Source organism: Rattus norvegicus, chromosome X (genome assembly GCF_036323735.1).
Source record: "Rattus norvegicus strain BN/NHsdMcwi chromosome X, GRCr8, whole genome shotgun sequence".
Taxonomy (NCBI): domain Eukaryota; kingdom Metazoa; phylum Chordata; class Mammalia; order Rodentia; family Muridae; genus Rattus; species Rattus norvegicus.
In genome coordinates this window covers 139,126,538-139,147,666 of record NC_086039.1, presented here as the reverse complement: position 1 = coordinate 139,147,666, position 21,129 = coordinate 139,126,538, and the positions used below count along the sequence as shown (strand labels likewise).

The window sequence follows — 21,129 nt, the reverse complement described above, 5'->3', positions numbered from 1 at the left end:
GCCACTAAAGCTGTCTGTACGAAATGCCTTACCACAGCATTAGGGTTGCAGTCTCAAAAGTGATTCCAACCTGGGGTGGCCATGTAGATGTCTATTGGGATGCTCGTTGCTATGCTTAGGGAAGGATCTCTAAGTTGTTCAAATAATCATTTAAAGGAAGAGAATCAGAAAGAGTATATATATACACATTTCCACTTTATTAAAATCATGTATAAATACAGAGCAGTTGGGCACATCCATTCTAAGGCACTGTTCTGGTTTGAATGCAATTCCACAAGAGAGAAAGAGAAGCCATTACATTCTGTATTTTTAATCTCTACATTCAGACTCCTCCCATGTTACTGGGGTCTAATTTTAATCCCAGAATTATTAGCAGCATCATACAGGGACCTGGATGCCAAGAAAAAAGACACATCCTGGCTCTGGCACTTCATATGATTTGGCACTTAATCACAAGCTCTCTCTTGTACTGTTTTCCATTTGTTTCCCAACTCTTGTTTAACTAGAGATATTATAAACGCTTTATGAGCCTCAACATATGAATTATGTTTTGTTACTAGCTTCCATTAAGACTAGAACAAGACAAATTAGGCACATAATACATACCCGCCAAATACTTTATCACTTCCAAGAACTTCAATGCAATGAAAAGATATATTTTCCTTAGTTCTACTTTAAAGATGACTGTGTATCTCCATAAAGGGAATGTATTTGAATGTCCCATTTCTTGTATCTAATAACAAGGACTAAGCTCAATGAGTATTTTCACATATCAACAGCTTTAATTGATGAGATTTTTTCTTACTATGAGATTTGAGTTGTTACTATGATTACATGAGAACACTTATATAAGTACCAACTCGTGTGTGTGTGTGTGTGTGTATGTGTGTGTGTGTGTGTGAGAGAGATTATAAGTAAAATTCAAAGAGATTAAGAATCACTACATAATTCACAAATTATGTGAATTAGTGATCTTCACCTCCTTAAAATGTGTGTGTGTCTAAGTGTAATTAAAACTCAGAGGCTGCAAATCACCAAGTAACCCACAAATTGTGTGAATTAGTGATTTTAACGTCCTTGAAATGATGTGTGTATAATACAAAATATGTATATCTTCAAATATTTTTTCATAAAATCATTGCAACTAGAAATAACTAGGTTTAGAGCGACAGGACTGCACTGACAGCTACAGGCATACTGGTTTAAGGCAGTATGTCCCAAGGGATACTCGCAGAATCCTACTGCAAGGTATCACTATGTGTACAGGAAAAATGTTCTAGGCTCAAATAAGTTTGGAAAGCATTGAGCTACAAGAGGCGCCTCCTTTCTAAATTAGGGCCTTTCCAGGAGCCTCGTATGCTGATGAGCTTTCGTGATTCTAGGAAGGACAAACAGCTAGAAGCAATTCCCAAAGTTATTTGTAGAACAACTTGCGGAACTAAGTATTCTATGACACATACTTAGAAAAACACTGACTTAAGAATGGACAAAGTTTCAAAAGCACTGAAATAAACAGGAGCAAATCCTGAAGCAGAGTGGACATCCATGCAGACTTGTTCTTCCGTCCTCTAAATACAGTTAAGCTTCTACTCGCACATCATCAACTGCAAGTTACTTCTGCTACACCAAGCACAGTTAAAAGGAAAGCACTCCACGCTAATCACCACACGCTAACCACCATCACCACAGACAGCCATCTAAGCAGACCAGCAAACTTCACAAAATTCAAACTTAACACCACAACTTCTCTAAGCACAAAACTGTAAGTGGAAACAAGCCTGTTCCTTAGGCCAATAACACCCTCTTTACCCTAATCCCCCTGAAACAATATTTTAATGTGTTGAAAAAGTTCACTGCCTCATTTCTGGCCACTTGGGGCACATCTACCTACCGGCTGCTTCCATATACCACCTTTAATAATTACACAGGAGCCAAGCGTGGTAGCAATGTAACCCTCACCGTACTCATCCATCAATTGGTCCTACCCGTAAACGACGGCCGCCGTTTACACGCTTTGTGCTTATGCTTATCATAAGGTTGCCTTGGAACCATACATTTCTACTGCAATTAAACACAGAAAAGACAGAAGATAATCAATTCAGAGAAACTGCAAGAATACGTGGACACTCTAGTACTCATCATATACCTTGAAAGATGGTTTTAAAGAAATAGCACCCCTCAAAGCCACACTTACAAGTTCAGACAAAAGGCTTCTAAGATAAACATCTACTGTAGCCTACACTGTCTCTGAGCTAGTGTTAACTTTGATAGAACCTGTTTCCCTTAACAGTTCTTAAAGAAGTCCTCGAAAGTGTGTGACCTGGTGCATAATAAGGCCTGCTCTCTGCCTGAAGCTTTTAGAACAATGAGTACACTTGTATGGCTTTTCCCCGGTATGGATTCTTAAATGAATTACAAGGCTTGGTCTCTGTCTAAAGCTTTTCCCACAATAACTACATTTAAAAGGTCTCTCTTCTGTGTGTGTTCTCTGGTGCAAAGTAAGTGCCGTCAGGCGACTAAAACTTTTCCCACAATTATGACATCTATGAGGCTTTTCACCTGTATGAGTTTTCAGATGTCTTTTAAGACTTGATCCATGACAAAAGCTTTTTCCACACTCAAGACATTTATATGTTTCTTCTTCAGAATGGGTTCTCTGGTGCCCAAGAAGGTGTGAGCGCCGGGTGAATCGCTTTTTGCATACAGTGCATTCATAGGGTCTTTCTCCTGTGTGAAGTCGTTGGTGTCTGTAAAGGTCAGAGCTACGCAGGAACCTTTTTCCACATTCAGGGCATTTGTGAGGCTCCTCTCCTGAATGAATTCGCTGGTGCCCAGTAAGCTGTGACTTCCGAGCAAAACATTTGCCACATTGGGGACATCGGTGAGGTTTGTCTCCAGGACTCTTTTTCTTTGGAGGCTTTGGGTTGAGAGGTTCTTCCAAGTCAGGGTTCTCAGGTGTCTCTCCTAGAGTCGGGTTCTGCGGGTCTACGAGTTTTGTTAAATCTGTCTGCAAATCCTCGGGGGATGTTTCCCATTCATTTTCTAACTGCACATAGTCTTTCTGCAAAATGGGACCATGGAGAGCATTCCCCTCTAAAGTTACAACAAATGGGTACAGATTTTCCAGTTTTTTCTGTTTTGAAGCATCTTCTTCATTTTCTATTCCCATCTCAAAACCTGAGAAGAAATGGAGACTGAAGATGTCATTGTGTGGGGGGTCGGAAGGAGATCAGTAGGGAGTGTAGAAACTCCTCAACATGCTTCCTAGCTCTGCTCTTGGTTACTGTTGATTCTTCCCCACCTTCCCAAGAATATACATGAATCATTACTCACCAATCTTGGAATCAAGTAACTGTTTCATTTCTTTGGGATCCTCTAAGTCTTTTACCCATGGTTCTTCTCTATGATCCAATGGGAAATTCATGTCAAGCTTTGGTAACTGATAACCTGGTCAAGAAGCAAAAGGGAAGAAGCATGACAATGTGGTTCACTGAGCAGTTTTCTAGAATAGAGGCTAATTGCATGGACGCATGCCTCCTTCCTCCTCGTTACTGTTCCTTCACCCAGAGTCACTTATAAGAGTCGTTTCTCAATAACAGGAACAAAAGAGCACTGGAGGAGGCCATCCTGCACTCTCAGGTGAGTGAATCCATGTGTGCCAGAGCAATGCACTAAGTTAGTTCTGAATTCATTGGGACGAAACATTTATTTATGCTACAGCTAAAACAGTGAGCAAAGCTTTATAAAATGTTGGTGGGAAATACTGCTATTGATTGCTTTAAAAAGATCAGTCTAAACATATGGATCAAAGACCAGTCGTGTAAACATATGTCAATAAAAGTGGTGTAAACATACATATCATAGAAGACTGGTATAAACATACGTGTCAAAGAAGAGTGGTGTAAACATAGGTGTTAGAAAATTGTTTACTGGAATAAGTTCACTTGAACCTTCTTAGAAACATTTCCATTTTATTGAACTTAATTGGCAGCAGCAAAACATAGTCTTTATGTGTCAGCAGATCCAGATAGGGCATTTAAAAAATAACCCAAATTAACTGCCAGGTGTGTTTGTCTCACAGCCTAAGTAGAACCAAGTACTTGCTTTCCCCCATATTCAGCCTTCTTATTTTTTTCTGCCTCTTCCTCTCAATCCTCATTGTTGGTTACATATACTACCCTATAGTAAGATATGGTTTGGAAATGGTCAACCTGAGATAACAAATGGGCTGACGGTTAGATATTAGAATTATTAAAATGGCACATACAAGCAAATACTAATTCAAAGAAAAACTTGTACTTCGGATTAAGACACGAGAAATAGAAATTCCTTGTTTAACAAAAGGTCTTATATTTCAATTTTCAGACTAAGAAACGAAGGCTAGAACTCATATGGATTTCTGTGCTGGGTGTGATGGTGCATGCTGTAATTCTACACTGAGATAAGACAGCTGAAAATTCCACCCCAATCTTGGTTACAGAGTGAGACTCTGCCTCAAAAGGAAAATTCACTTCACAATTCACTATTTGATCTTTATTTGGATTTCAAAAATTAAGATGAGATGAGGGGTAGTATGGAATAGATCAAATAAGACTGAGGGTCACAGGGGGGTTGGGGATTTAGCTCAGTGGTAGAGCACTTGCCTAGCAAGCACATGCCCAGGGTTCAGTCCCCAGCTCCGGAAAAAAAGAAAAAAAAAAAAAGACTGAGGGTCACAGCTCAAAAGAAAGCTGCTGGGAGGAAACATGAGTTAAAAGTTGGAAGATTAATAGCCTGAGCTATTAACAGTCTGAGACTTATTCAGATTATAGGCACCCAATAATTGCCAAGTTTTCCTGGGGATAGGATTGACACAGCTAGAGAGGAACTAACTACCCTTAGACATAGCCGGTGGCAGGAAGGCACTGTAGTTGTAAAAAGACAGAGATGTGAGAAAATGTTGATACTTCTGGAGAGTAGATCCGGAAAGAACACCCTTGTATATGGTAATGGCACAGCAGAGAGTGGGGACTGAAGCAAAGAAAAGGAGAAACTCAGAAAACACTCTTCAGCTGTATGCAAAAGCACAGCTCAAAGTATAGCTGCTGGGCTGGGGAATGCGGAAAATCTCTCTCTAGGGAATGAATGCGGAAAATCTCTCTCTAGGGAATGAATGCGGAAAATCTCTCTCTAGGGAATGCGGAAAATCTCTCTCTAGGAAGTGCCAGAGACCTGGGAGGCACTCCTTGGAGTCTACAGGGTGACCTTAGCTGAGAAGCATAGCAGTGGAACCTGAAGAGGCTACCTTTCGTGACCAGGAGAGACCACCAGTGGAGGGATGAGGACACTAACCCACCCACAAAACCTTAGACCCAAAATTTGTCCTGTCTACAAGAAACGCAGGGACAAAGATGGAGTAGAGACTGAGGGAACGGCCAACCAATCATCATCTCCCAACTTGAGACTGGGCAAGCACCAATCCCTGACAATATTAATGATATTCTGTTATGCTAGCAGATAGGACTCTGAGACACTCTACCTAGCAGCCGACTGAAATATACACAGATACCCAGAGCCAAACACTGGACGGAGCTCGGAGAGTAATATAGAAGAGTTGGAGAAAGGACTGAGGGCCCTGAAGAGGATGGGAACTCCACAAGAAGGCCAACAGAGTCAATTAACCTGGACACTTAGGAGTTCTCAGAGACTGAACCACCAACCAAAGAGCATACAAGGGCTTGACCGAGGCCCCTGCACCTATGCAGCAGATGTGCAGCTAAGTCTCCATGTGGCTCCCCCAACAACTACAGCAGAGGCTGTCCCTAAAGCTCTTGTCTGTCCGTGGTATCTGTTCCTCAGCAGGGCTGCCCTCTCTGGCCTCAGTGGGAGAGGATATGTCTAATCCTGAAGACACAAGATGTGTGAGGGAGAGTTACCAAAGGGGCCCCACCCTCTAAGACAAGAAGGGGAGGGGGACAGGAGAAGGGACTCTGTGAAGAGGGACTGGAAGGGAGGGGCAGCAATTGGGATGTAAAAAAAATTTTAAAGTAATTCATTTAAGAAGAAAGCACAGCCTAAATGTGGAATATGGCATCTGCATAGCACACTGGCACTGGGGAAAGTTCTATTTCCCACTGTTTGATTATTGTGTATTATTGAAAAGACATCTTAAGGTCTTTTCTGAGCTGCTTTAGGATTCAAAGGTATCTACATTATTATCTTTTTTTTTAATCTCCAGAAACCCACAGTAAAACTCACAAAGCAATGTAGAAAGTGTTGGACTAAACACCAATTGTCTGGCTACTGGAAAAGATTTACCCCAAACCACTGAAAGTTCTATGTTCTGTCCTTTCCTATTACTCTTAAAATACAGCACTTGAAATCTTAGCAAGAGCAACAAGGCAAGAGAAAGAAATAAAAGTGAAACAAATGGAAAAGGATGAAGCCAAAGTACCCTATTTGTAGATATGTTCTTATATTTAAAACCCAAAGATAGAAGAATCTAAGATCTGATATGATTTCAGCAAAGCGGCCAGATACAAAATCAACAAACAAGACAAACAAGAGCGAGTGGCTTAAAAAAAAAAAGGGACTGAACTTGAAAAAGAAACCAGAAAACCAATGCCATCTACTATACCATCAAAAAATAGTAGGAATAGGGGCTGGAGAAATGGCAGTGACATCTGGCAGCATACAGATGCTTGTGACTCTAGGTCTGGGGACTATGATGCCTTCTGGCCTCTGAGGGCACTGGATTCATGTATTCCACTGTACACATAATTAAAAATAAAGACTAAAATATTTTAAGCACCTAGGAATAAACTTAACCAAGAAAGTAAAATGTCTCTATGATGAAAACTATAAAACATGTATGAAGGAAATTGAGAGATATACTATAAAGTTAAGGGACCTCCTGCATTCACAAATTGGCAGAATTAAAATTGTAAAAATGTCAGTTACCCAAAGTGGCCTTCTGATTAAATGTAATTTTCAAAATTCAAATGACATTCTTCATAGAACTAGAAAAGTTCATATAGAAGCACCAAAAAATACAGAGAGTCAAAGCAGTCCTGAATAAAGAGAACACTAGAGCTCACAGGAAAATTGTCCCAAAAAAATGGGGGTGGAGAGATGGCTCAGTGGTTAAGTACATTGACTGCTCTTCCCGAGGTCCTGAGTTCAAATCCCAGTAACCACTGGTGGCTCACAACCATCGGTAATGAGATCTGATGCCTTTTTCTGATGTATCTAAAGAGACAGCTACAGTGTACTTATATATCCATAAATAAATAAATCTTAAAAAGAAAAGAAAAAATGTTTAAAAATATTAAAGACCTTAATAATAAATCTAACTCCTTTAAATTACTAAAAGTATGGTAAATATTTTCTGATATAGGTGTCGGTAAAATATTTCTGAAGAGGACTCTAGTATCTTGGGAAAGAATAGACTTGGCCAATGGCATCTTATCATGTTAACAAAAACCTTGTGAACAGTAATGGAAACAACAGAATAATGAAATAGCTTAGAGAACAGGTAAAAAAAAGTTCCTGCTTTTACTCTCCAGGTATATAAAGAACTAAGAAAAAAGAAACAATAAAAGAATAAGTAATACAATGGTCAATAAATTAACAGATACATTTAAAAGTATGAAGTAAACATAGCCATTGGGGTGTGGTAACTCATGCTGTAATTGGGAATCTGAGGAAGGAAGGTTCTCATCTGCTAGAAGCTAACCTAGGCTACATAGTGAGTTCCAGGTCAGCCTGGGCTACAGTCCACATTCCAATATGGCCATATGCTTCTGTTCACATATATATTATTCATATATATTGATTTTTTGAGAAAGGATTTCTCTGTGTAGCCCTGGCCATCCTGGAATTCCCTCTGTAGACCAGGCTTCCCTTGAATTAGAGATCCATTTGCCTCTGCCTTCTGAATGCTGAGATTAAAGGCATGTGCCACCACCACTTGAGTACACGCGTGCGCGCGCACACACACACACACACACACACACACACACACACACACACACACACACACACATACACCAACTAGATAATATATGGTAACAACTGTAATTCTGATGTGTAGCTGTTGTATAGCATTTCCTCCAAAACTGAACATCTACTCTGCAGTAAAGTCTTTAAGACAAAAGGTAAACAACTCAGTATAGCTCTTCTAAGAAGATTCTAAAACAGGCCAAGCTGAGCAGAAGACTCAAGAGACCAGACCAGGTACCTTCTTTTGTAAGAAGCAAAAACCAGTTGAGTACTGGAAGAGATTTAGACTGAGTCACTTTTAAAGGACACTCTCTGGCCTGTTGAGCTGCCTGCAGGCTGTGCAGTGTGTGCCAGGTTCCTGTCACCATGCTGCGGTGGCCTTCGGTGATGCAGCTCTTTGAGCCATTTCTATCCCTGTAAGTAACACCCATATTCCTGAAAACAACACTAATAAAATCAATGGTTCTCCAAGTTGGACTTTGGTGGTACCCAAACTTGGGTTATCATAGGTTCCTATCTGGGGCAAGTTCTTGTGTGGTAGCATCTCCCCAGGAAAAGCATACAACAAAGTCATTCTCCTGAACTTGTTATTGTTATTTGATTTTCTGTTAAATGAATGAATAGCTGGGTGATTTTAGCCATATCTCTCCCCCATTATAAAAAAGTGAACGTATGGCAGGGATTGGTACATGGCAGCAGAGAGAACTCTTCAAGTGCACTGCAAGTGACTCATCTACGTAAGGGAAGCCCAGCGAATTCCAAGAAGGACAAATACAGAAGATCCACAGCCACATCACAGCAAAGGCAGAGAGGTGGGGGGAGAGGGGAGGAGAGGGGAGGGAGAGAGGGAGGGAGGGAGGGAGAAAGAGAGAGAGAGAGAGAGAGAGAGAGAGAGAGAGAGAGAGAGAGAGATGTAAAATGTTGAAAAACAGAAAAAATGACCCACAAATTTAGGTAAATATTAAATTGGATTCAATTAAAGTTAACAGAGGGGCTGGTATAAGGGCTCAGTAAAAGCCCCTACTGCCAGGCCTGGTGACTCAGATTTAATTTCTGGGAAACATGTGATAGGTCCAGGGATATTTATACACATACATATATATAAATGAATGTAATATAATTTTTAAAGTGAGTAGAGAGTAAATTTAGTAAAACATTAAACTCCAAAATAGTTAGAGATTTAATTATACCAATTTAGTTTAAGATGAAAATTTCAGTTCTCATTAGAAGCAAGGGAGGCTAAAATGCAGTGGGGTGGGTGACACAGTCAAAGTGCATGAAGAGAAATGAAAACTGTCAACTAAGAGCTCTCCATTCAACCATCTGTCTTGTAATCAGAAATGGAGATATTGGGGGCTGGAGAGATGGCTCAGTGGTTAAGAGCACTGACTGCTATTCCAGAGGTTCTGAGTTCAATTCCCAGCAACCGCATGGTGGCTCACAACCATCTGTAATGAGATCTTGTGCCCTCTTCTGGTGTGTCTGAAGAGGGCTAAATAAATCTTTAAAAAAAAAAGAAAAAAAGAAATGGAGATATCCCTGAGGAACAAAACAGAATTCAGTGCTAGCCAACTTGTCTGAACACAGTAATATAATGTTAAAGATAGCAAGGCTGTTCTTCAGTGTGCAAGGGAGAAGCTCCAAGATCATAAGTTAAAGCCACATGAAAAAACAGCACAAATCAAAGTAGCTCTATAATTAGGAGACATTATAAATCAAAGGCTCTGCTTCTTTCCTCTCAAAAGATTTAAGAGAACAGCCTGGTGCCATGGAGAAAGGCAATCGATCTGTCAATAACAGCATGTGTGAGGAGGGTGAGAAAAAACCCTACACAAGCCTAAGAAATGACTAGGGTGGCCTGCTCAAACCATCTAAAGAAATGAAAAAAAAACCAGAAATGACAAATGATGTTAAAAAGCAAAAGCTCTAATGTGTTTGTTTTCCTTTTAGTTTCTATAAAATTCTTAAAACTATGTATAGTAATAATTATAGCAATATATTGTGGGGCATATAATGTGCTTGATATAACAATCTGATTATAGTACCAGAAGTAAAGAATATAGTCCTATATAGGTCTAATGCTTCTGTATTTCAATTACATTATCAGTATAACTCAGAACTGATGATGAGCTAAAACAGAATAGTAAACTGTAATCACCTACTGGGGAATTAACTTAGACATAGTGAGTGTTCATTAAAGCAAGTAGAATGCTACACTACAAATAATCACCTAACACAAAAGAAAGCAGTAAGAGAGAGGACAGAAAGAATCACGAGACACTGAAGACTAAAACGGCGTATGTCATTCCAACCATATACTCCTAAGAAACTAAGTAAGAGTGGACCAAACAATTCAATGCAAAAGTGCAAAGGCAAAGGTATGCCTAGAGGTTTGTATTCCTATTTGTATGGTTTTCCTCCCTCCCTCCCTCCTTCCCTCCCTCCCTCCCTCCCTCCCTCCCTTCCTTCCTAAGACTTTTATGTAGTCCAGACTGACCCAAAACTTAAGTGTATAACCAAGCATCCTTGACCTCAACCTTCTGATCTCCCTGTCAAGAGGACACGCATATGGGGAGGTTCCATTAGCAAGGAAGTGAGGGTTCAGACACTGAGTCAGAAGCATGGTAAACCTTCTGAATTTCAAACTCTTAGAAACTGTATTCTTTTTAAAAAAGCACACCCTTCATTTTCTTCCTTAATCTTTAAACTTTAGAGGTGATTTATAACTGTGGGATGTGATGCGCAAGAAATCATATAGTGGAATGGAATATGAAGGATAAAAACCAGAGGTTAAGAAAGAAGGTACTTTGGGGATGCGGTTAGCATCCTATGTTCAGGGAATCAGTTTACTAAGCTCCACTTGGCATAGATCATGTCACAAAGTCTCTACTTCGTGACTGAGGTGTTGTTACTACAGCTGGGTGGGCGTGTGTGTGTGTGTGTGTGTGTGTGTGTATCCCCAAAGTTCATTTTTTACTGACGGGATATGTTCCACATTTTAAGGTAGACTTAACTGAGTTTATGTATGAGTTTTACATTTATTTTCTCATTAGTCATTGTCTTATGCTTTTTCACTCACTTTCCAATATAAAATACTGAGATACTTTCATTTTTTTAAAAAAAGCAAATTTTTAAGTAACTTTTAAAGAAATAAGGGGGGTTGGGGATTTAGCTCAGTGGTAGCAAGCACAAGGCCCTAGGTTCGGACCTCAGCTCCAGAGGAAAAAAAAAAGTCAAAAGTGTTATTAAATAAATAATGGGATAATATAAAGCATTTTACATTATTTTTAACAGGATAATTTCTTTTGATTTTTATTTTTACTTGATTCATTAATGTATTATATCTGCTTTTCAAAATGCCCTGAATGGCAATATGCTTTAGAAAGTAAAGTATGAAAATGAATATGAATAGTTGACAATACCACTGTTCTGTGCTTATTTTCCTGCAAAATTAAGACAAGATTAAGATCACATGCGAATCAGAATGAGCAATGTGGGTTTATAATTGAGTAGGATGGCTACGATCTAAAATTAAGTGCAAATATACATGCACAAGGATTTAGATTTCTAAAAAGAATATAAAACAAAGATAATACAAAGACTAGAAAATACATGGTAATATTATATAGCATTGCTTCAACCAATATGTAAAAGTATGGACTTTAGGGTGTTTTTCTTTCTTGCCATCATTTGAATATTCCAGCTTGCTATAGTGCTACATAACTGTGATCCCAGCACTCAGGAATCAGAGGCAAGCAGATCTCTGTGAGTTTGAGGCCACCCTGGTCTACAATGCAAGTTCTAGACCACACAGAGCTGAATAGTGAGACTGTGTCTCAAATAAGTAATAAAATAAATTCTGAAAATACACAGCTCTACAAATTCATGTGGTCAAATCTCAGCTTACTTTGACCATGAGCCAGTCTTCGGTTGGGTTCTGTATGCCAGAGACCTAGGTGGTATCCTTCACCTTTCTTGTTCATTACACAATAACCACTCAGTCAGCAAGTCCTATTTTTTACACATGCTAAATAGCTTTTTGGAATTGCTTCTTCCTCTCAGTGATCACCACCTTGGCTCCTGGCTCCTGTTGGCCCTCCACAGTGCAAATACAGGTATTCTTTTTGCCCCTGGAGCTTCGGGAGACAGTGTTTCTGGTCTCTTTTATGGTATAAAAAAGCCCCATGCAAGTAGAATACTTTGGAACATGCTCTCCTCTGAGTCTCAAAAAGAATCCGGTCACTTATGGGTGGTGAACCAATGTCAATGTAATGTAGAGTCAAACTGAAGTAATGTTTTTAGAATGTGGTAACCTCCTGCATCACCCTAACACAGTAAGTGCTACACACAGTAATGTCTGGTCGCCTCGTAGCTGGGGGAAGGTGACTCTCCTCCATGTGCCATTATTGTCACATATGGAATTTGTCAACTGCCTACCAGACTGAGTTCCAGGGTGGCCAAAGCTACTTTTCTACTTTGTGTAACAACCAATCCCCAGTGTCTGTCCTGGCCCTTCACAGATTCTCCTAATGTCGGCCGAATTCATAAATCTAACGTTGTAAAAAGGACTTTTAGGCCTCAGCCCCATGCTACTTGTTCAAGCACCAAGCGTTTCCGTTTTGTAACTCTGGTTGGTTACACTGATTTCCATCTTCTGGTTCTCTTTTGTGTCTCAGGACCCTACAGTTTAGTCCAAGTGCTAACATGTTGAACCTGTGCCCACGAGATAACAGTTCCAGCCACACTTGAGCCAAATCTTTCATGAGGGACAAGGGGACAGAGAGGGTGGAGAACATGGCTAATGATGTCACGGAACCCCAAAAGGAAGGGAAGCACCAAGGCATGCGGGCTGCATGGTCCAGCTGCCTTTCTCTAAGGGACATAGCTCCTTGCTATGTCAGAGCCAGCTGGCTTCAAATATCAGTGTGTGCAGCACTTATCTGGATTAAGTTGTTGCAGTGGCTCTCAACACATTCTACAAACACTCTTTGGGATTTCATTACATTAACTATTTTTCACACCCTATTAATGACCGCATCATTTTTAAGGATTGGAGAAGGGTATGTTGCAAAGTATTCTACTTGAATGGGGCTTTTTATACTAGAAAAGCAAATGTTCCTTTGGGTCTCATATCTTAGGCTTAAAAAGTGATGGACAATTGTGTCCACACTGGAGGATCTGAACTCCCATGAGAGGCTTTCCCAAGTCATCCTTGGTGAAAATCCCCTTGGGCAAGGCCATCATTGTAACCAGCTCCCAAGGATATTCTAGTCAAAATCCTTCACTCCCCGGTGTTCCTGAAAAAGAGGATTCCTCCTCATGTTCTCAGCCTCTTTATGACCTCTTTATGTCAGTGGTCCAGTGTCATTGGGAGATTCATATTTATAACCCAAACTGAAAGCCCCTGAGCTCTTTGGTTCCCAAAAAGAAACACCTAACTAAAAGGAAAGTCCTTGTCTTACCAGGATCCAGAAAGGACTGACATTCACCATCAGTGCTGTAGTTCAGATCCTGTGGCCCAGCTTGTGGAATCCAGGCATCTGGCACTGGGGGCTCCTGAACAGGCGCCATCACCTGGAGTGAAGGTTCCTCCAGATGCAAGTTGGGTGGCATGGGTACTGTTCCAACTGGTGCCAGTTCTTCCAAGAGCATGTCATCCATGTCAATCTGAGAGAGAAGCCAAAACACATCACTCCAAAGTCAAGACTTCACTGGAAGTAAGGCTAGTTTTACCACTTTCTAAGTCAGATATTCCTTACCAACTAGTATCGTGAGACACACATGTAGCTTTAAAGACCTCAGGGATTCCAGTAGGCAATGCATTAAAAAACAAACAAATAAAAACCACCACCACCAACTAACCAACCAAAACAGGAGTGTTGACTGTACTAGGATGTGCTTATTACAGAATATACCAAGTACCAGACTTTCAATAGTAACCAACACAAATAATTACTAGCGAGTTATTCCACCTGCTCCATCCTCCCTACAGCTGCATGAGATTGTATAGAAACAGACAGGTGGATCAATGGAATTGAATTGAAGACCCAGAAGTAAATCCATACACCTATGGACACTTGATTTTTTACAAAGAAGCCAAAACCATACAATGGAAAAGGGAGAGAGCATTTTCAACAAAGGATGCTGGTCTAACTTGGATGTCTGTGTATAGAAGAATGCAAATTGGTCCATACTTATCACCCTGCACAAAACTCAAGTCCAAGTGGGTCAAAGACCTCAACATAAAACCACACACATTTAATCTAATAGAACAGAAAGTAGTGTTAGCCTTGAACTCATCGGTATACAGGAGATAACTTCCTGAACAGAACACCAGTAGCCCAGGCTCTAAGATCAACAATTGATAAATGGGACCTCATGAAACTGAAAAGCTTCTGTAAGTCAAAGGACACTGTCTTTAGGACAAAACGACAGCCTACAGATTGGGAAACATCTTCATTAACCTTACATCTGACAAAGGGCTAAAATTCAAAATATATAAAGAACTCAAGAGGATGCAGACAATCCAAAAAACCCAATTAAAATGGAGTACAGAGCTAAACAGAGAATTCTCAACAGAGGAATCTCAAATGGCCTAGAAGCACTTAAAGACATGGCTGTCTTCTGAAAGGCCCAACAAGCAGCTAACTGAGACAGACACAGATACTGAGACTCAACCAATGGACTGAAGTCAGGAACCCCTGTGGCTGAATTAGGGAAAGGTTGGAAGAAGCTGAGGAGGAGGGTGACCCCACAGCAAGACCAGCAGACTCAACTAACCTGGATCCCCTGAGATCTCTCAGACACTGAGCCACCAACCAGACAGCATACACTAGCTGGTCCAAGGCCTCTGACACACATACAACAGAGGACTGTCTGGTCTGGTCTCAGTGGGAGATTTGCCTAAACCTTAAGAGACTTGAAGCCCCAGGGAGTGGGAGATCTGGTTGTGTGGAGACATCCTCTTGGAGACAGAGGGGAGGAAGAATGGGATGAGGAACTGTGGAAGGGCAACCAGAGGGGGAGGGGATAGCGATTAAAACTCAAAGGACAGCAGATGCTGGAAAGGTTGTGGAACAAAGGGAGCACTCCTCCACTGCTGGTGGGAATGCTGACTTGTACAACCATTCTGGAAATCAGTCTGGAGGTTCCTCAGAAAATTGGACATTGAACTGCCTGAGGATCCAGCTATACCTCTCTTGGGCATATACCCAAAAGATGCCCCAACATATAAAAAAGACACATGCTCCACTATGTTCATCGCAGCCTTATTTATAATAGCCAGAAGCTGGAAAGAACCCAGATGCCCTTCAACAGAGGAATGAATACAGAAAATGTGGTACATCTACACAATGGAGTACTACTCAGCTATCAAAAACAATGACTTCATGAATTTCACAGGCAAATGGATGGAACTAGAACATATCATCCTGAGTGAGGTAACCCAGTCACAAAAGAACACACATGGTATGCACTCATTGATAAGTGGCTATTAGCCATAAGTACAGGATAATCCACAGACCCAAAGAAGTCAAATAACAAGAACACCAGAGAGGATGGGTGAATCTCACTCAGAAGGGGAAACAGAATAGATAAGGGAGGTCAATGGGAGGAGGGAACTGGGTAGAAGAGGAGATGGGGGTGGGGAACGGGGCAGGGGGAGGTCATACATAGGGAGAGCAGGGGAGAGAGAAGGGAGATTAGCTGGGGGATGGGGAGAGGCCCCAGAGGGTCTAAGCGGAAGATTCTAGCTGAGATTCCTAGCAGTGGGGAGTACAGATCCTGAAGTGGTCACTTCCGGTTGCCAGGCAGGACTCCCTGTGGAGAGATAAGGACAGCAACCTGCCCACCAAACCTTTGACCCAAACTCTTCTGCCTATGAGAGATATGCAAAGACAAAGATAGAGTCTAAGGGAATAGGTAACTAATGACTGCCCCATATTGAGACCCATCCTATGGGCAAGCACCCTGACACTATTAATGATATTCTGTTATACATGTAGACAGGATTAATTATACTCTGTTAGACTTATAGACAGGAACCCAGCATAACTGTCTCCTAAGAGGCTCCACTTAGTACTCAATGGAAAGAGATGCAGAGACCCATAGCCAAACAATAGATGAACCTCAGAGAGTCTAATGAAAGAGTTGAAAGAAAGACTGAGGAACTGGAAGATAACAAGGACTCAACAGAGAGACCAACAGAGCCAACTAATATGAACCCTTGGGGGCTCCAAGAGACTGAATCACCAACTTAAGAGCGAGCACTGACTGTACCTAGGCCCCTGCACATATGTAACAGATGAACAGCGTGATCTTCATACGGGTCCCCCATCAACTGGAGCAGGGGCTGCCTCTGACCCTGTTGCCGACCTTCTTGCCGGTGTGAATCCTGCACCCCTAAATGGACTGCCTTATCTGGCCTCGGTGGGAATGGATGCACCTAGTCCTGCATAACCTGATGAACAGGGTTCGGAAGTGGGAGGTGTAGCAGGATGGGAGTGGGAGGTTGACACCCAGAGGGAAGCTTCTTCTAAGGAGAATTGGGAAGACTTACTAAGGGGTTACAGCAAGGAGAGGAAGTGCTGATATGGAATTGGAAAATGAATAAATAAATTTAATGAAAAAAAAAACAGCGAACAACTAACCAACCAACCAATAACAGGACAGGAGTGCTGACTGTCCTGGACTGTACTTATTACAGAATATACAATGTACCAGGCTTTCAATAGTAACCAACACAAATAATTACTAGGGAGCTATTCCACCTGCTCCTTCCTCTGTACAAGTCTCTGTGAGGAGTACCATTTCACATTCACAGCTAATTCTAGCAGCACTGGCTACATTGTAAGTATCAAGTGCCTGAGATAATCAGGAATGCCTAGATCTCCCAAAGACAAAAAATGGAATATTTTCACCCAAATAAGGAAGATAAAGGAAACTACCCATAACCCAGCCCTAGAGAGGCAAAGAGTTTTGGTGACTTCCTAGGCAAACCACTTGTTGTGCAGAAGCCAAGGGCTCTAGCAAACCCCATCCCAAGTCCAAGGACTTTGAATGTCAGGTAGAAGCTCTTGCTACTTCCTGATGGGAAGACTCCTCTGTGTTCAACTTGCCCTGAGCTCATCTATGCCCTACCTGAACAGAAGCTTCCAAAAGGTAGTTCTGAACAGAAAGCAATATGCTGGCAGGCAGTGCTTCTGGAATTTAATGGGTCAGATGGGCACATCACTTATAATAAAGAGCTCTTGCTACACTCTCTGAAACATGGAACTCCTTCAAACCTTCATGTACGTGAAAGGAATCCCGCAAGAATCACACCCTGTTTATCAGGTATAAATGGAATAACTTTTGCATATTTTTAGTTCTTTTGCACAAATCAGAGAAAACAGCAGAATTTATTCCCCTTTACTAAGACTTTTTTTTGGCCACTTTGTAAAATCACATCATCGGGGACAACACTGCTCAAAGCCCTGGAACTTTGGTCAGAATTCCTGCCTCTCCCATCACAGTAATTGAAAGCAGAGGGATTGGCCTGTGACCACTTCATGATGTCTTCCCCTGAAGTGAAGAACAGACATACTGTAGAAAATATGTATCAGTTGACATATTTTCTTTGCCTTCCTTTGCATTCTTTCTAGACTCTACTTGACTCAATGCCAGCCATATCATTCTGGAAAGAACCGAATAATAAATAGTTTAGAATTTATGGGACACACTCTTCCTCTCCTCCCCCTTCTGTTTTGAAAAGCAATTTATCAACAAAGTAGACAACTCAGAGGTCACTGTCAATCATACTGTACAGGAACTGGTTAGCAAGCCATAGAGCCAAGCATTGCTAACTGTGATAGAATTTTCTAGATACAGATACACTGGAGAACCTCAGACCCATATGCTGATTCCAGCAAAAGAAAACATTGGCAAAGTCTCTGGAGAAGTCTTGGGGCTGTGGAATCAGAATCCAAATGTTGGACACAGACCCAGCAGCCTACCTCTTTTTGCTCCCCTAAGGAGACCCCCACATTTTTTCTCACCTGTGGTTCTGGTATCTCAAGCTCTCTTTGTAAGTCTTCAATGAGTGACACAACTCTTTCTCTATTGTCTGGGCAGTGTTCCCTCACCCAGGTCTCTATTTCTGTGGGCAGAATAGTTAGGAATTGCTCTAGCACAAGCAGTTCCAGGATTTGTTCCTTAGAACGCATCTTTGGCTTCAGCCACTGACAGCAAAGCTCCCAGAGTTTGTTGAAGGCTTCATGAGGCCCAGCGGCTTCTGTGTACTGGAACTGCCTGAAACGCTGTCGGAAAACTTCACAGTCTGTGTCATACTCTTGCAGCACAGAGCCCTGATTCAAGGAGGCCTGGATTGCACGGCCCAGGGCCACAGCCATCACCTCTTCTAGAAGCTTACAGTTTATCTGGGGTCTATGGTTCAGATTCCAGCTCTTTCCTCTCTGTAAGAATCTGGGGGGGGCCACTTACAGCTGAAGACAGGAAAACATGAAAAGGAGAGAGAGCAATGGTTACAACATAGCATACTCACCGCCCTTCACTCAACAGTGCTCAGCTTTCTCCCACAGGAACTTAAAGGGGCACCTCACAGTCTTTCTGGTGGTTTCGAGAATCAGATCAAAGCTGGGGACTTACTTCCCAGAAGAGCATTTATAGGCACAATCAATTGTATTGTACATACATTTCAAATATTTACAAAATCTCAATGAAACCCCCATAGCCTCTTAATTCTAGAGTCTAGAAAGCGCTATTCTATATGCCAATGACACCATATAGTATTGTAAGTTTAACTGAGAATTCAGTTTGCTTCCTCAGAAATGCCAGATAGATGTAAGGTGCTCAGTGAATAGCATCATGCAAAGCATGTCTCTACTACCTCACAGTGACAGGTAAGAACTCTGCCTTTTCATAAGGCCCCCCCGATCTGCTGGCATTTAATTCCATCCCTACTCTAATTCCAAGTAGTTTTCTTTTTCTATATGGAAATTTCAAAAGAAATGTAGGAGGGGTAACATGATACTTCCGAAATAACTAAAAGTATCAAGATAATTTTAGTGCAATCTCTGAGGTCTCAGGGTTGGTAGATACCTGTTTATACAGGGCTCAGGACCTGACCATGCACAGATACTACGGACCCACCCCATTTGCAGAGGCAACTCTCGTACCTGTCCTCTTTAAGGTTTTTTGAAGAGGATTCAAGAAAAGGAGTCCTGAACCTCTTCCCCCTCTGTCAGCTGAACTGAACCTGACTTAATAACGCACGTTACTGTAATAGTAACCTGTCCTCCTGTGCCAGATGTGTTTTGGAATAATTTGCTGTGTAATCCTCACACCCAAATGCCCCTGTCTGCAACAAGCACATAATGATAGCATCAGCTTCATAAAAAAATATCCTTCGAGGATCAAATGGCACAGAAAGTGAATAGCAGCCTGCCTGGCACAAGGCAAGATCTCAAGTGAAGTTTATTGCTGGTCAAGACTCCTTCCTAGGAAGCTTCTAGTTTCCTGAGCCCAAGCATGTAACCGTTGCTGGAGGATATCCAAGGATCTGCAGTCTTTTGGCTGTGGACCCACTAGTTAATCTTCTCCAGTCTCACAGCTGGTTAGAGAAGCTTCTCCTGGCTGACCCAAAACCTTCCACCACATCTACCAGGGAAGTGATCCCCTAGGTTCTTTCCTGGGCCCTACATAGTAAAAAAAAAAAACCTCACTTCATTAAGGAACAGTGTTTCCCCCACTCAAAGCTTGCCTCCGAATCCACCCTCATAGGGCCTACCCGTAAGGCACCATTAAGAAAAGAGGGCACTAGGGGAAACGACAGACCTGACATGTCCCTGAAAAGCATAAAAGCTGATTTAAAACCCCATGCCAGTATTAGAGATGTGGTGCCCGAGAGCTCTTGGATGACAATGTCCGACCACCCAGATAGGCACTCCCAGTCATCGTGGACTCCCAGCAAGGCCTGGCCAGGTCGCAGGGAGCGGCGGCGGGGTCCCTGAACGAATAGGGGCCCGCTGCTCCTCGTTGCTCCTGGGGCCTGGCGCCCACGGCACATACGAAATTAGCCACTTTGCGTGGCCCCAGCCAGCAAAAAGAGCCCCGCTACCCGCGCCCGCGCCCCAGGGACAGCCACGCCCTCTGTCCGCTCCGGGACTCACCGCCTCTGCGCCCACGGCTCGCCCGAGCTCACCGGCAACTGCCCAGGGCGCAGGCGCACAGCCGCTTTGAGTACTACAGCTCCCGGCAGGCTCCACGCCTCCCGCCGCTCTTATAGCCCACAAGGATGCTGACGTGGGAATGGCTGGGACTCTCCTAGCCTTCCACCTAGCTTCAAGCTGTTTTGGAAGAGCTCCTATTTCCGGTCTTATAGCTTCTTGGTCCTAGGGGATTGGGTGGGACGAGCCCTGAGTAGTGAGTCAAGTAAGGGCTACTTCCCATCAGCTTTAGATTAATTGATGCAGGTGGGGGAACAACTTTGTTTAAAACAGTCCCTATCCACTCAGTGATTCTCAAGCCCGGGGGGGAGGGGGTTCTTGGGAAAGCATTTTTTAAAACTCAGATTTCTGGATCCCTAACGACACCCTGGAGAGCAAAAGAGCTTAGAGCCATTTTAATAAGTTTTTTTTAAAGGGGGGGGGGGGTGCGGACTCTCATCTGTCTTGTCTGTGTGCCACAGTGACCTTGAATATACTTCTTAGTTTTTTTTTCTCTTGAAAGCTTGGAGCTTCTTCTATCTAGAGAACCCCTCCTAGTCTTCTCCACCTTCAACAGCCCCCAGTGATCTCTGGAGTTTTAGGATTAGCCTTCTGGCACTATTTCAAGTCTTCCAAATGGTTCCCTGCTTTTCCTGCCCTTGGAAGCAAAGTTTTCCTTCTCCTTTGTCAGTGAGTTGTAGGGAGACTTGGTCCAAGGGCCACTAAATACAATAGTGCTGATTGGGAAAACATGCTCATGTTGGTCCAGGGCTGGGGCTATTGGTCTGTGTGGGCCAGCTTTTTAGCACTAGGACTTTATTTCTGCCCGAGAATCTGTATCTAGACCTGAGTGTGTCCAAGATAGCAAGGAAAAAGCTTCCTGTCCTTGTGCCTCCTTGAGGATCGGGTGGAAGCAAGACAGACATGGGAGGAGCGGGGCTATTGG

General features: G+C 42.3%; 1 protein-coding gene across 1 annotated transcript; it reads right to left on the bottom strand.

Moving 5' to 3' along the window:
• Window positions 1-176: 176 nt before the first annotated feature.
• Window positions 177-20,242, bottom strand: Zfp449 (zinc finger protein 449). Its single transcript, XM_003752076.6, has 5 exons — window positions 20,148-20,242; window positions 18,015-18,461; window positions 13,443-13,647; window positions 3,334-3,447; window positions 177-3,177 (listed from the first exon to the last, which is right to left on the bottom strand). Exons 2-5 carry the CDS (start codon window positions 18,366-18,368, stop codon window positions 2,294-2,296), a joined length of 1,557 nt encoding a protein of 518 aa, XP_003752124.1. The 5' UTR covers window positions 18,369-18,461; window positions 20,148-20,242; the 3' UTR covers window positions 177-2,293.
• Window positions 20,243-21,129: the final 887 nt, after the last annotated feature.